A 14,322-nucleotide genomic window follows, 5' to 3' on the forward strand; every position below is an offset into this window, starting at 1 on the left:
CTCAGTGTTTGCTTTCAAGCATACAGTCATCATCAGCTCCTGTACTGTACAGTACATTTAGTTTTTAATAAAAGTTAAAGCTCCCTCATGGACTCATGCATGAACTGTTTCATAGTTTCGACAGCAGTGTTTTTCTCCACTCTGTCACGGCTGTGGCTCTGAGATATTCACCTCCCTTCCTCCGTTTACTGATCATCACATATCAAAGTAGACAGATACAATTCTTCTCCTGCAGCAGACAGAAAAAATAGGCCCCAAATGTACCTGTAGGCTATACTGCAAGATGCTGTTCTCGCCTCTGAATGCTACTTAAGTTACTCTCATTTTTCATGGTCCTTTTTTGCGCCTTTGTCATTTTTTTCTACATCTAGACCAAAGTGCATCCTCATAATGATCCTTCATGTCTTAGTGTTATAAAGAATTGTGCATAAACTGAGTGTTGTCCCCCAGAATGGATTCATTGCTCTGTTTCTTCTTGTGATGCACACAGGGGAACCTGGTGGCCATCAAGCATGTCAACAAGAAGAGGATAGAGCTGACCAGACAGGTCTTACTGGAACTCAAACATGTAAGTGTTCTATCATCGATTTTAACATCTTTATTCATTTATATTTATAAAAAAAAATGTCAAAGAGAATTAGACACATTACATGAGCTTAAAAAACTAAAACATTGATTTGCATATTTAAAAAGGAGGAGTTTTCTATATTTTGGACCTACTTAACCCAAACTGTACAAGCGTGCACACTAATGTCAGCTGAACAAAGTGTTCCTCCTAAGTCTAGATTTGATACCATGGATGACCGTACATGTGCTGTCATGGCCCCTCAACAACACACGCTCCTACTTCTGCATTTTCTCGTGAACTTGTCTTTAATTTACTACTTTTTTTTGTCACATGACTTGTAGGTGAAAGATGTCACTCATACTGATGAGTCTAAACAAATCATCGCCCACCTCTGCAGCTCTTTCAGTTCATTATTTTGGTTTTTATTGCCCACAACTTCACTGTTTTGGTTCAGTCTTACCACTCTCATTAACGTTTTTTCCAAATTAGCTCCAAACCGCAGGCAGACGACATTAGCGCCAAGCCGGCGAAGCATACTCGAGCATTTAGCAGCTTAAGAGCCTGATATTTTTGTTGGAGTTGGTGGAGACCCAAAACAGAGCTAAAAGAGTGTGAATATTGGATGTTCCTCGGTTGGATACAAACACAACTCCATATAAAATATAATGTTGCCATGTTTGCTGAAGTGTAAATAAACTAAATGACTATTTGCTAATCAATTCACCATAACAATCTTAAAAGTTAATAATGTATTTTCATCTTTATCTGCTGCCCCCAAGTGGCCATAAAAAACACATAATGCAGGTTTAAGAATATGATATGAGTTGGTTTATTAGTCCAAGACTGACGACCAGAAATCTCTGCAACAAAGGGCCAGACCTGCCATGAGGTTTGTCTATTCTTGGAGGATGAAGTTTGATGTTTTTGGACACTGTTCTGGCTGTTTTCTTTTAATTACCTCGGAACCTTTCCTCTAATGGCACCCTGAGGACAACATTTATATTTCTAGCTGAATTTCTGGTATTTTAATAAAAAATAGCACTTTGCTAAAAATACTTCTTCCTTCCATCCAGCACTTTTGTATTTGGGGGTGTAGTGGCACAGCCTCTATTCTGCTCATAGTTTCACTTTTAGTCGTTTTTCTTCAGAAGAGGAATCCAAAATTCTTGTGTTTGGCCATGAAATCTATCTGAGAAACTGTTGGCTTGTGCTGTTGTTTCTTGAATGCTTTCTTTGGCCTCACTGTGAAGAGAGTCATGCACAGAGACCTTGAGGGGAATTGTAAAAACAAAAAAAAGTACAAAAAAAACAACAACTTCTCAACAAGTTGTATTCAGCAAATCGTTCATTCACTAAAATAAAACAACTATGAATTGACATTATTGTACTTGGTGCCACTGCAGGGGAAAGACCTTCACACAAGGTTCATCACTCCACCTGCTTTGCAAAACAAGTTCATGAAAAAAGGAACTATCTCACTACGCTGGCACAGAATACCTTTTCTGACTCTGTGAGATAGTACAGGTTTATTTTTTGGTAGTTTTTGCTTGCGTAAAGTAGGACCTGGCTCCTGATTTGCATGCTTAACCACTGCAGTCACTGCAGGATGTTGCTTGTTAAACAGTTCTCCCTTCAACATCATCGACAGCAGCTGTTGATGAAAAGGTCTCTTTGGCTGGGAGATATTTACGAGTGAGCGATAAGTAAGCTGAAGGAGAAAAAAATCCACACAATTTATGTGGTTTGGTGATGGAAACACAGTGTGGCACAGGGAAACCCATAACTCGGAAATTACATGGGCGCCCATGAACAAGATGGATGGTCGCAGGGAAGATTTTTGGCCTTTTCTCCGTTTTTCTGATATCTCCAGCTCTCTTTACTCAAATTCTCTCAGCTCTGTATTTTTGGCCTTTTTCTTTTCATGCGAGTTGCAGTCCATTGGTGGAGAGCAGTTTGGGCTTCTTGGATGTCTCTGTGGCCTCTCGGTCAGTCAGCAGGCACACATGGGAGAGAGGCTGCTGTCTGAGCTGGCAGCTTCTCAGACGCCCCGGGGGCCTGATCGGCTGTCAAACCTCAGCTCATGAAAAAGCCAACCAGATGGGGGAAGAGACGGATCTGCCAGTGGAAACTTAACCACTTGTCTTCCAGCACTCCTGTTCCTCCTCCTCCTCCTCCTCCTCCTCCTCCCCCATGGTGGTTCAATCCCCCACCCAACCCCCCCTTCCCCAGAGTGCAGCAGGGGAAATTATATAGGCCAAAGGGTAGGCTAACATCTCCGGAGCTGTGAAACAGGAGTGACTAACTCCCTGGTTTTGGTGTGAGAGCGGCTGTCAGTCATTCCAGTCAAAGAGGAAAAGTACACTGTTGAAATTATGAACACACGTTTTTGAAGTTTCATTCTGGCTGCAGAAAGATTTACTTTTTTCTCAGCGCTGCTTCTGTCAGCGCTCGTACAGGTTTGGAATGAAGGCATACGGAGGACGTCCATGTAGCTTGTACCTATAAAAGAAAATTACTGGGCTTTTTCACACTGTATCATAAAAAGAATGTGCCAGAAAATGTTCTCCATATTCCCTGTTAATAACTTCACCACAAACATTTCTGTTTTCATTCTTTTAATATTCAAAGTGATTCACACTTTGGAAGACATATCGTATCGTAAAAGTGGTGGTGATTATTTTCCATGTAGAGCAGTTTTACACATTCTGCTGCTCCACTCTGATATTCCTGCTCGTACATCCTCTCAACACCTCAACGTTTTTTGTTTTTTTTCATCATCCATAGCACACAGGCTCATTCATAACCTCCAAGGGCAATTTATGCACTTGCACATGTTTCAACTAGGTGCCCTGAGCAGGAATGTGTCTCAACACGTAGAAAAAGACACAGTGCCAACTTGCCGACTGCAAATAGACTATTTTGATGAACTGCTGGCAACGTTATTCTCAAAACTTTGTATATAAATGAACCGTCAGTCCTCTCCCCCGTCCTCTGTTTCCATGGGGTTTGGGAATGTGATGTTTGGAAAGAGTTACACTCACAGTTGCAGTGTGTTTGTGTGGTTATTTTCAGATGAGAGACGTTCAGTTCAACCATCTAACCAGGTTCATCGGAGCCTGCATTGACCCTCCCAACATCTGCATCGTAACAGAGTACTGTCCCAGAGGCAGCCTGCAGGTAACGTCTCCTGCTCCTGCACTTTTACTTTTATACATTACTACACTACTGCTGGAGAAAGTCATGACAAATTACTAAGGACTGAGCATTGGCTATAGTGTTGGAGCCAGAAGCCAGTTAGCTTAGCTTAGCATAAAGACTGAAAGTAGGGGGAAACAGTTAGCCTGGCTATGTCTGAAAGTTAAAACACGTCTCTGCCAACACCTCTAATGCTCACTATTTAACAAGTTATATCTTGTTTGTTTAATCTGTACAAAAACAGAAGTGGAAAACAGCAGCACATTGATTTCCTGTAAACACTTGTTGCATGGTGACAGTGATGGCTTCACAAAGTTTGGCGCCCAGTCACTGGTCACAAAGAAACAGTTACGGTAATCTTGGTCATCAATTGATTGTTTAAGAAGTTATTTGTGAAGTAAGTGCCAACCATTCTCTAATGTGGGGATAAGCTGATTTGTTTTTGTCACTGTTGGTTGAATAAAACAAGCAATCTGAAGATGTCACATTGGGTTCAGGAAAATGTTCACTCTCCTGCCATTTTACATACTGAGGCTGAGAAAAGTCACGAATCGAAATAAAGAAAAGAATAAAGAAAAGTGCAATACTTCATGAAAAACAGACAAACATTTCACAACAATAAGAAATTCCTGGATCCACACCAGAGAACAAATCCTTTGTTTCTTTGTTCATAATCGAACATTCCACTAAATTTCACTGAAATCTGTTCAAGGCTTTGGAACGCTCACAAACAGACCTATGACAACCTATGACCGAAAACACTGTTAACTCCTTAGCAGAGGTTAGAACGTCGACAGTGACTTAATGCTCTTAACGTTTTTAACTTTTATATTTAGTAAATGTGAAACATTCTGTGAGGTGTAAGCTTTGCACTTGGAAATCTGTTGCTGAGTGATTAATGCATGGAAGACTCAAGGTCCAGCCTTGAAAAGTTTGTAACATAAACTAGCTGATGGACTTTTTCTTGCTGCTGTACCATGAGAGTAAACAGTCTTAGCTCGCAATGGACAGCCTTGTCAAACTGCCATTCCTGGCAGTGTTTCTATTGAGCTCTGCCCACTGAGCTCTACAGGACTAAGTGAAATCACCTTATTTAGTCTACAGAGAGCTTACAGCATGTGGCGAGCTCACCTTTGACATATTTCTGTCTTTGTTTCATGGTCAATCTTTGCATTTTATCTTTTTCTCGTTCTTATAAGAAATACATAAAGATTTCGGTGAACTTGTTCCTGGCCTGCACTTTTTGTTCCCAACATGCCAGCAGTTTCTTAAAAAATACCAGTTGGAAAACAATGGGAAACTTAGCCATGGATTTCATTAGTCACACTTCTAGAGAAGGCTCCTGTGTGAAACACAGATAGCTGCAACTGATGTGATGTGGCTTTGAGTCAAACCTGAACCCAAATTCCAGTAACTGGCAGAAGCAGGGCCTTTTACGGTTATTTATTAACGTCCTGCACGGCTAAATTTGTGACCAAGAGGATGAAAAAGAATATATTTTATCTGGACTGAGATGGTTCTGATTGAGACCCAAAATAAACTTTGGCTGCTGGGAAGCCCTTGGATGTTTGAAAGATAAAGATACATTTTTCTCCTGTCTAAAGTTTTATGCTCCATCTTTTTTATTTGTTTTTGGTTTTTCCCAGGACATTTTGGAGAATGAGAGCATCAACCTGGACTGGATGTTCCGCTACTCGCTGATCAATGACATAGTGAAGGTATGTGCCGGTCAGACTGAAAGCGCACTGATAGAAAACCATAAATCAAAGGCAGGATTGATGAATTGACTTATATGACTTATGATTTTTTCTTAGAAGTGTTGTCAAAAAGGTCACTTTGCAATGTCATATTAGATGCTTTGTGTGCCTTAGAGACACAGAAATGTCTCAGTTGCCATGGTTTCACATGGAGGGTTTGTGGAAGAGTGAGTGAGGCAGAGAAAGAGAGCGAGAGGGACCAACATACACAAAAATGTATTTTTGGCATAGCACTGCGGATTAAACTACAGTAAATAGTTCTGTTAAATCGTAGTACAGAAACATAATCATAAAATTTGCAAAAATTTCCTGCAGGCTTAATCAAAACTAATCACAGACTTACTTTAGAAGATTATTTTTAATCTGTGGTAACAAAGAGGCTTTTTGTCAGATTGGTCTCTTGGATGGATTCGATATTAAACTAAACGCATGACGAAGAGCTCCGGCTAAATTTCTCCACACAGATAGCAGCATTCTGTAGAGAAGAGGCGCTGGTGAAGCTTTGAGGGATATTTGACTCACCGTTTCCACTAAATATTGAACATGAGTACATTCAGTACCCGCTGTCCCTGTTCCCAAAGGAATTAACAGTAATTTCACAGAAATTCCCCACATGACTGTGCCGTCCTTGAAACGCGGCCTCTTTTCAAAACCTTCAGCATACATCCACTTGTCAAGGCATATTATTTCCATATGTCTGGATTTGTGTGTTTTCATGTATGATTTGCTGTAGAGGAAAAAAGAGAGAGAGAGTGAGAGAGACAGAGACAGAGACAGAGAGAGAGAACATCTCTTAATGCTTGACTTCACGCTCCTCTCCACCAGGGAATGAACTATCTCCACAACAGCTACATTGGCTGCCATGGAAATCTGAAGTCATCTAATTGTGTGGTGGACAGTCGATTTGTTTTGAAAATCACGGATTATGGCTTGGCCAGCTTCCGTTCATCCTGCGAAAATGATGACTCGCACGCACTCTATGCAAGTAAGTGGAGTTCATCTATCCGGTCACGCCACTGAATCTTTTCATTTTACAAAAGCATCAGCTCCCGGTGTCTTTCAGACATTTTATGCTCTTTTTTGAATGTTCTTGGTTCTCCAGAGAAGCTGTGGACGGCTCCGGAGCTGCTCATATACGACCGCCATCCTCCTCAAGGGACTCAGAAGGGTGATGTGTACAGTTTTGGCGTCATACTGCAGGAAATAGCCCTGAGGAATGGACCTTTCTATGTGGAAGGCATGGACCTCAGCCCCAAAGGTAAACACAAATGTCTTTTATAGGCGTCAGGGAGGTCAGCTGACCACTGGGATCCTTTAAATCAGCAAGCAAACTAACATTTAAAACTTGAACACAAAAGAAAAGTAAATGAAAGTGATTAATCTGCAAACTGCAAACAAGTTTTGTTTTTCTGTAACATTGGAAAACATCTTTATAAGAAATTAGTGTGAAATATTTGTAAAAGCTGGGTTTCTCTCGTCAAGGACATTCAGACAGATGTTCACATAATAGGAACTTCATTCATTGGTTTGTAAGGTCAGACTACTATACTGGCGTCCTGCTGCTATGTACACAAACAAAGAACACGTGTTGACCAGATGTGAAAGGCAGGTGAAGCCACAAAAACCAACATGTCTTCTTTCTGGGACATGACAACATGATTGCTCCTAAGAAACAACCCAAGCAAAGCACAGAAAGGGGAAATGAATAATAAAAGTAAAATAAGTTCTGGGCTACCTGTGGTTTTTGTAGATAATATGTTGCTTTCAAGCGGCCTTGAAAAAAAGTTAATCCCTTCTTTAACAGTAATGCACTGAAAGAAGTAAAACATTGGTCGAGTAGAACAGTGAGAAATGTGTGTGCTGAACTGAACATCATATAAGGAAAAAAACAGACGGATGGACAGTAGCTTCTGAAAGCTAAAGACCTTAGTGCCATTATGATGGATCCAGTCTGTTGGATGTTTTAGCTTTCTCTCACTGGCAAACATATTGTTACCTTCTAAGGCTAGGACTAAACAATCTGAGCTCAATCACTGCTGACACTTTGGCTCTTTAGCTTCCTGTACCCATGTTGTGGTTTGACCAGTTTCTTCACCAGCGTCTACTTTTACCTCCAACGGCTGTTTCTGCTTAGTGGCAGCAGGAAAAACTTTGAACTCAATCCAAGATCAGGAGTTCAACTTTTACACGTACAAAGTGGATGTGTGAAACCCTCCCGGGGCACATCCTCCATGTGATGACTTTCATTAGCTTTTTATTCATAGTCACGCTCAATGCAGATTGTACAAGTACCTGATACTTATCCATTAACAAGTGCCTGATACTGAGAGCACTGAAAGCTGGCACCTGTTCTCTAGTGTCTAAATATGTTAAATCCAGAGCTGTAATTGTATATTTGTGGTTACAAATAGCATTAGAGTCTTCTAATTACATTTATGGGTCTTTCATGCTGATATTAATAACAGAGGAGAGAATATGGAGGAATCATTTGGGAAGGATGTCTCTTACAAAACTTTTAAATTGATCAAAGGGGAAAGAAGAGTTGATCAGCAGTGCTGAATATATTCAGGCAGCAGAAATAACTCATTCACAGAGATTCAGAACTTTCAATGAATATCAATATTCCTGAAAACAGTAATCTAGGTTTGGAAGTTTATTCTGTTTTGCAGTCAGTGTGAACTTCCTACAGAGAAATTGCAGCTACATAAGTTGTGTGAATGTAAAACATTGATGGAGTTTGTGCTAATATGACAACAAAATGTGCAAAAAATGAAAGCATGGACATCATTGGACCTCAGTATGTAGAAACTCTCCCTCGTAAATACAACCTCTGTCCTCTTTCCACCACAGAGATTGTACAGAAGGTGAGGAATGGTCAGAAGCCGTACTTTCGGCCAACCACGGACAACAGATGCCACTCGGAGGAGCTGACCATCCTGATGGAGGGCTGCTGGGCCGAGGACCCCGCGGAGAGGCCTGACTTTGGCCACATCAAGATCTACGTGGCCAAACTGAACAAGTGAGACTCACATGCTTGCTGTTTTGTCATTATCCAGTCTGATAGTGTTTCTGCTCAGAGTCAGTTTACACAAATTAAAAAGAACGACTTCAGAAATCTCAAAGACAAATATCTCGAGGGACAAAACCAAAGTGCCTGGTTATGACTAGAGCTAAGTGAGACTATTTCTTTGTTGTAATTTGGGTAAACTGACCATTTAAATGTCAAAATTAAATAATACCAAACAAAGAGCTAGATGTTTTTGGCACGTCCATTCTTGTTTTCAAAGCTGAGATAATTATGACTAATTAAAATCGACGGAGGCCTATCAGTATCTTTGCTGCCAAACTCAACATGTGAACAACACATTAAGAATCCCATGTCCTGATGACGCGCAAGTTGATACGATTAAGTCACTTCTATTCTAGATAAAAAGGGAGTTAGTAATTCCTGATAGGCAGCTCTAGACAGGACGTGCTCTTTGCTGGCTTTTTATCTCTGAGTGTGTCTGCTATTGTTTTCAATATTGTCATGAATCATTCCTATGCATATTTTTTTTCTGAGTTTTATGTTGACAAAGGAGGGGAGGCACACATTCTCCCATGACTGGGACAGCTCTGTCAGAAAGAGTACTTACTGTACGAAGGTTATAGCAAATTTCTGGACTTGGACTAGAGGCTGATGAGTATATAGATGTATGTACATATATATACACACTATGCCTGACATTTCCATATGTACAATGTCATGTGCAGAGGTATTAAAGGTATATTTAAGGATAAAATGAGTGCTGAGGAGGCTAAGCACAGTGCCTGAGTAAAGAGTGTCTTTCTGCCAGAGGTTGTACTGTTCAGTCCGCCAGCTACAGTCAGCCTTCCTGTCCTGTGAGTTGTGACATGGAGATCAAAACATGGGTCATGCTTCATTATACTGAATGGCAACTTGGAAGCTTTTTGCTTCTAACATGCTCATGCCGTGTTGTATCTAGCTTGTCTTAAGATGGAATTATAGTTATATAGTTGAGTGTTGATTTTCACTTTTTAGTTACCAGCAGACAGGCCATGCTGTGATCTTATTCCTTCCCTCAATTCACTTTGTGATATTGAGCGATGACGGGAAGGTTTACCTCGTCTCGCTGCGGTCAATAGCCAAAGTAATCATGTTGACATTCATTCATTCACTGTAACACAGAGTGGCAATCACGGCGAGCAGGAGGTCTGCAGTGGAGATGGCTTCGCTTGATTTGTGTTATTGAAAAAGAGAAAATCACTGATTTTTCAATCACCTTGTTGTTGTCCCCATCACCAAGAGTTACCACTGGCACTGGAAAGCTGTAGGAGAAAACACAAGCAGCCCAAACTGACCAATCACAACAAAAGCTCCTAAGTATAGATCCAGATTTAGCCATCTATGGCCGCAGACTGTCCAGGTATCAAAATACAGCTAATGCACCAGTGATGCTTCCAGTCTGTCTTCTATATCAGCTGGAACTAGTTAGCCAGTATCATTCATATTGCTCATATTTTCAAAGGAGAACTTGCTGTTAACTTAAATGGGCCTTTACAATCAGCACAGAGATTGTGTGTGTAATCCATCACAGTGAAGATTCAGCCTTTATATTTTTCATCACAGTGCATTACCGTCACTTTTTGTTCTTTTCGGTGAGTTCAAGGCCGCTCTGATGCCCACACAGAGATCTGACGAGAAGGACACTGCCAATTGTCGTTTTCCGCATTAAAAGGTTGATGTTTTCAGCAGAGTCGTGGATCTTTTATCTCACAGACAAAAAAGACTTTTCAGTTACAGTTAATGCACACAGATGCTGTAAGATGCAGTCGTAATTATCGTTATCGATGTTGATGACAAAACTAGTAACTGATGAGATGATACATACGTATAAAAATACCTTTTACTTTAATCAGCAGAAAAGTCTGATATCAGAGCCCAACTGATATGGGCTTTAGAGGGGAAACATTCATAGATTACCAACATGGCAGCTGATGATGTGAATTTTGTTTAACAGGAATGAAAATAGACCTTTTCTATGTGGATTGTGCACTGATTCTTCACAGATGTGAGCCATACTTACCAATACAGTAATTATTAGTAATGAACTTTATGAAGGAATGTTTAGGTTTTGGTGGTGCAATGGTTAGCAGTGTCGGTTCACAGCAAGAAGGTTCCTAGTTCAAACCTCAGCTGGGGCGTTTCTATGTGGAGTTTGCATGTCCTCCCTGTGTCTGGATATTCTGGCTTCCCCCCACAGTCCAAAGACACTCAACAGGTTAATTGGTGACTCTAAATTGGACATGGTGTCGATGTAAGTGTGAATGGTTGTTTGTGTCCCTGTGATGAACTGGCGACTTGTCCAGGGTGTACCCCGCCTCTCGCCCAATATCAGCTCGATCACAGATAAGGATAAGCTGTTACTGGAAATGGAAGGATATTTATGGATGTTTTTCTTTAACATAGTAATCATTTCTAGTTCACATTGCTGAGAACTGCTTCTCCTCTTTTACTCAGTACATTCCGTTTAGTTTGCAGTGACGCAAATATATTACCACAAGCATATTTTCCATATCCATGCATACATATGCAGATACCAATAGATCTGCACTAGGCTGATAATGTCAGCAGACTCTGGCATATATATCTAATCCTTTAAAGATAGCGGTGTGACAGCTGCACAGCATTACAAATGCACCTGTGTTGATTTGGTGGAGCAGTGAACTAAAAACAGGTGGTTTAGGATCTATAAACAGATCTGTGTGCTCGGGGTGTTTTTCCTCTCAGCCTGACCTCTCCTCCGTGAGCTCTGATGAGTCCGGTGATGTATAGCTTTCCATTTGCAGTGGCTTGGAGTAGAGAGCTCTACGTGATTGACATCCTCAGAGGCACTCAAGGATGCTCTTGACAGCCACATGCAAAGCGACTCCTCATGCGTACGAAGCCCCCTCGCCACAGAGGCCCGCACGTTAATGCACTGTTTGCCGGTTATTTTCATTAGGTAAATGTATGTTGTTGACATGACGTGATGGATGGGCTGTTATTTTTGGTGTGTGTGTGAGAGAGAGTGTGTGTGTGTGAGCTTTGGGTTTGAAGGGCGCGGTAACAAGAGGGGTGTTCAGCAGTAAACACTTCGGTTTAACACACACAGGGAGCTGACACCTCTCTCGCCACGAATAGCTGACCTCTCCTCGCGCACATCAAGTCTCTCACTGTTTGCCATCACTGCTCATACCGCAAGAAGGATTTATTCCACTTTCTGTTCAGCACTGAAATCTTTCTTTTTCATGTGTTGTAAAATAGCTTTTATTTTATTCTTAATGGTGTTTTATTGAAATCACATCAGTCCACAGACACGAGGAGAAACATGTTTAGCCACTTTGTAAACAAGAGAGCACTCAGAGCGAACATACCTCTGCCAAGACTGTGCAGCCATCTAGATTTGTTTTTTTTAAATAGTGGAGAATGTTTTAAATTTTTAATCAGCGTCTGGATCAGAGTATACAGTGATAGAAAAACATGCCCAACCTGCTGATGACAGCCAAGATCAAAATCCTGTACAAGCCACTCACATGTATCAAGTTGCTGTTGGGTTAACTCCAGGTGAAATGCCACCATGTTTTGCAAGATCACTCGTATTTCATGCGTGCTCCTGACATCTGCAATTGATTGCAATTGTTCAAACTGCTGGTGTACAAACGACACGCAGAATGGGGTCAAAAAGTTACTAGAGTTTATCCGGTTGTGTTACATGTTAGCAGTTAAGATCCAGAGATTTAATTCCCCATTCATACACAAGTAAATAACGATTATTATTTAGTATTATTCAGAAGATTTTGCATTTTTACATGTTCAGGGGTCCTGCTGTGCACTCACAAAAGGACTCCAAGGTTATGCTAGCAAATGGTTGGAATGAACTGGAAGTTTACCAGTTTTCCTTAAAAGTTGTACCAACTTTCATCAACCCTAATCTCTATAAAGAGATAATAGCATATGAAAGCAGAATATGAAGAAAGGGGCCAAGACTTTGGTATTAAAAGCGTTCTGATTTCCATTTGTTGTTTGCGACTAGTATGAAGTGTTTGAGAGGGGTTTGGTTGCAAACAGTCCAAGTGGAGAGTAAAATAGGCTGAACACATTGGATGAAATGAAATCTCGAAACTTGTTGACAATTTACAATACATTTTCGTATTTCAAGTTGCGGACTGGATTCGGACTGCAGAGGGAAGTCTTGTGCCTGAAACATTGGCTGTTGCCAGCAGAGACTAAATCATCGTCAGATGATAGCTGATGGCGTCTGGGACTACATCAACCTTTCCAATTCTTTTCACGGAGATTCCAGGATGTAAAGCTCATGCATATGTACAAAACCTTATGAAAACTGATTGGTGGATTTAAGATTCTTTCAGACAGCAAGCCGTTTACTGCAGCAGATGCTGCCCACTGATGTCTGCATTTTGATTGGGCTGCAGTAGGTTAGAACTCCATCACCATGGCGACCAGAGCAGAGTGTAGCATGAAGTAGAGAGTAATTTAACATAATTAATATAACATGTCTAGCTAATTAACATTGTTTATCAACCTTTGATCAATTTAATTGCTACTTTTGTTGGATTCAGGAAAATCATACCTGTAAAATTAGCTCCTGGATCATTTTTATTTCCTCGATGCGGTTTCGGTGGTCGTCATGGTTACGTGTTGAGCCACGCACAAAAGTTCAACCAGCGTCAACTCAGACATCAGTGGCAAATAACCTTGTGAGATACAAGAGTAGTAGCTGCCCCCTCTCTCTGACCTTGGTTTCATAGCTGGTAACTGCTCGACGTCTGAAAGCCCCTTTATGATGGGAAAGAGCAACTGAAAAGTGCTTTAGAAATGGACAGATGGTGACAGCATTGACACCCAAAATGAATCGGTTGTTCATTGGTTCATGGCCTTTTTTCAACAGACGAATAGTAAAGGTAAGAAATGATCCATCGGAGACATGTTTTCACTTGATTTCAGAATGAGGGTTCAGAATAGGAAGCACGACTGAATCATTTGCTGAAATGAATATTTTCTGGCTCCTCAACTCTTTAGCATGACGCTCACCATAGAGACAGCTCTCAGTTTCCACCGTTACTATTAGTTTGGATGAATGGTGGAAAAATATGGATGTCAGCGCAGTAAACAGTGCATGGCCTGTGTGATTGCATTCAGTGCGTTGATACTCATCACCGTCTTTCATGTTTCCCTCTGATGTTTTGTTCTTTAAACTTAAACAACATGTGGGTGTGTGTAGGATCTGTGACCCACAAGAAACATGGCAGCATGCCAGGCATTGATGCTCTTAGCCGACACGGTGGTGTGGATGACTCACCGTCTTGCTCCATCGGAGTAAATGCGTGTACATGCATGCATGTGTGCGTAAGCATAAGAATGTAAAAATCTCCCGAGACACATGCATTATACAACACATGTATTATATAATTTTAAAATATGAAATGCTATGATCACAACAGAGAAGATGTAAATAGAGGCTTTTCACAGTGTTTTTTTCCCCTCCATGTTGGAATGTAACAGCAGTTGCTGTGTGTTCATATTTAACCAATACTCTATGAGGCTCACCTGTCAAAGGGGACCAATACATATAACATACATAAACAGTCTGTTTACTTGCCGTGGTTAGCACCACTCAGCCCGTCAAAACAGTTATATAATGTCTTTCGTGGGTCTAGAGGAGCTTTGTCAAGTCTGAGCAAATAATCCTGATGACTGCATTAAAAACCGAATTTAGAAGGTAAGGAAAGTGTAACCAA

The 14,322-nt window shown here is 40.9% G+C and overlaps 1 protein-coding gene across 2 annotated transcripts in view; it reads left to right on the forward strand.

Annotated features, from left to right (window-relative positions):
- npr2 (natriuretic peptide receptor 2) overlaps positions 1–14,322 on the forward strand; it is a 52,155-nt gene that overhangs the window by 29,735 nt on the left and 8,098 nt on the right. Inside the window, exons 10-15 of one of the 2 annotated variants that reach the window (XM_010735837.3) lie at positions 491–568; positions 3,641–3,745; positions 5,410–5,481; positions 6,346–6,505; positions 6,614–6,778; positions 8,371–8,539. In XM_010735837.3, coding sequence (XP_010734139.2) covers positions 491–568; positions 3,641–3,745; positions 5,410–5,481; positions 6,346–6,505; positions 6,614–6,778; positions 8,371–8,539 — 749 coding nt within the window. The remainder of the gene's footprint in view (positions 1–490; positions 569–3,640; positions 3,746–5,409; positions 5,482–6,345; positions 6,506–6,613; positions 6,779–8,370; positions 8,540–14,322) is intronic. The other variant, XM_010735838.3, reaches the window with a different exon arrangement.

Source organism: Larimichthys crocea, chromosome IV, assembly GCF_000972845.2.
Source record: "Larimichthys crocea isolate SSNF chromosome IV, L_crocea_2.0, whole genome shotgun sequence".
NCBI classification, from domain to species: Eukaryota; Metazoa; Chordata; class Actinopteri; family Sciaenidae; genus Larimichthys; species Larimichthys crocea.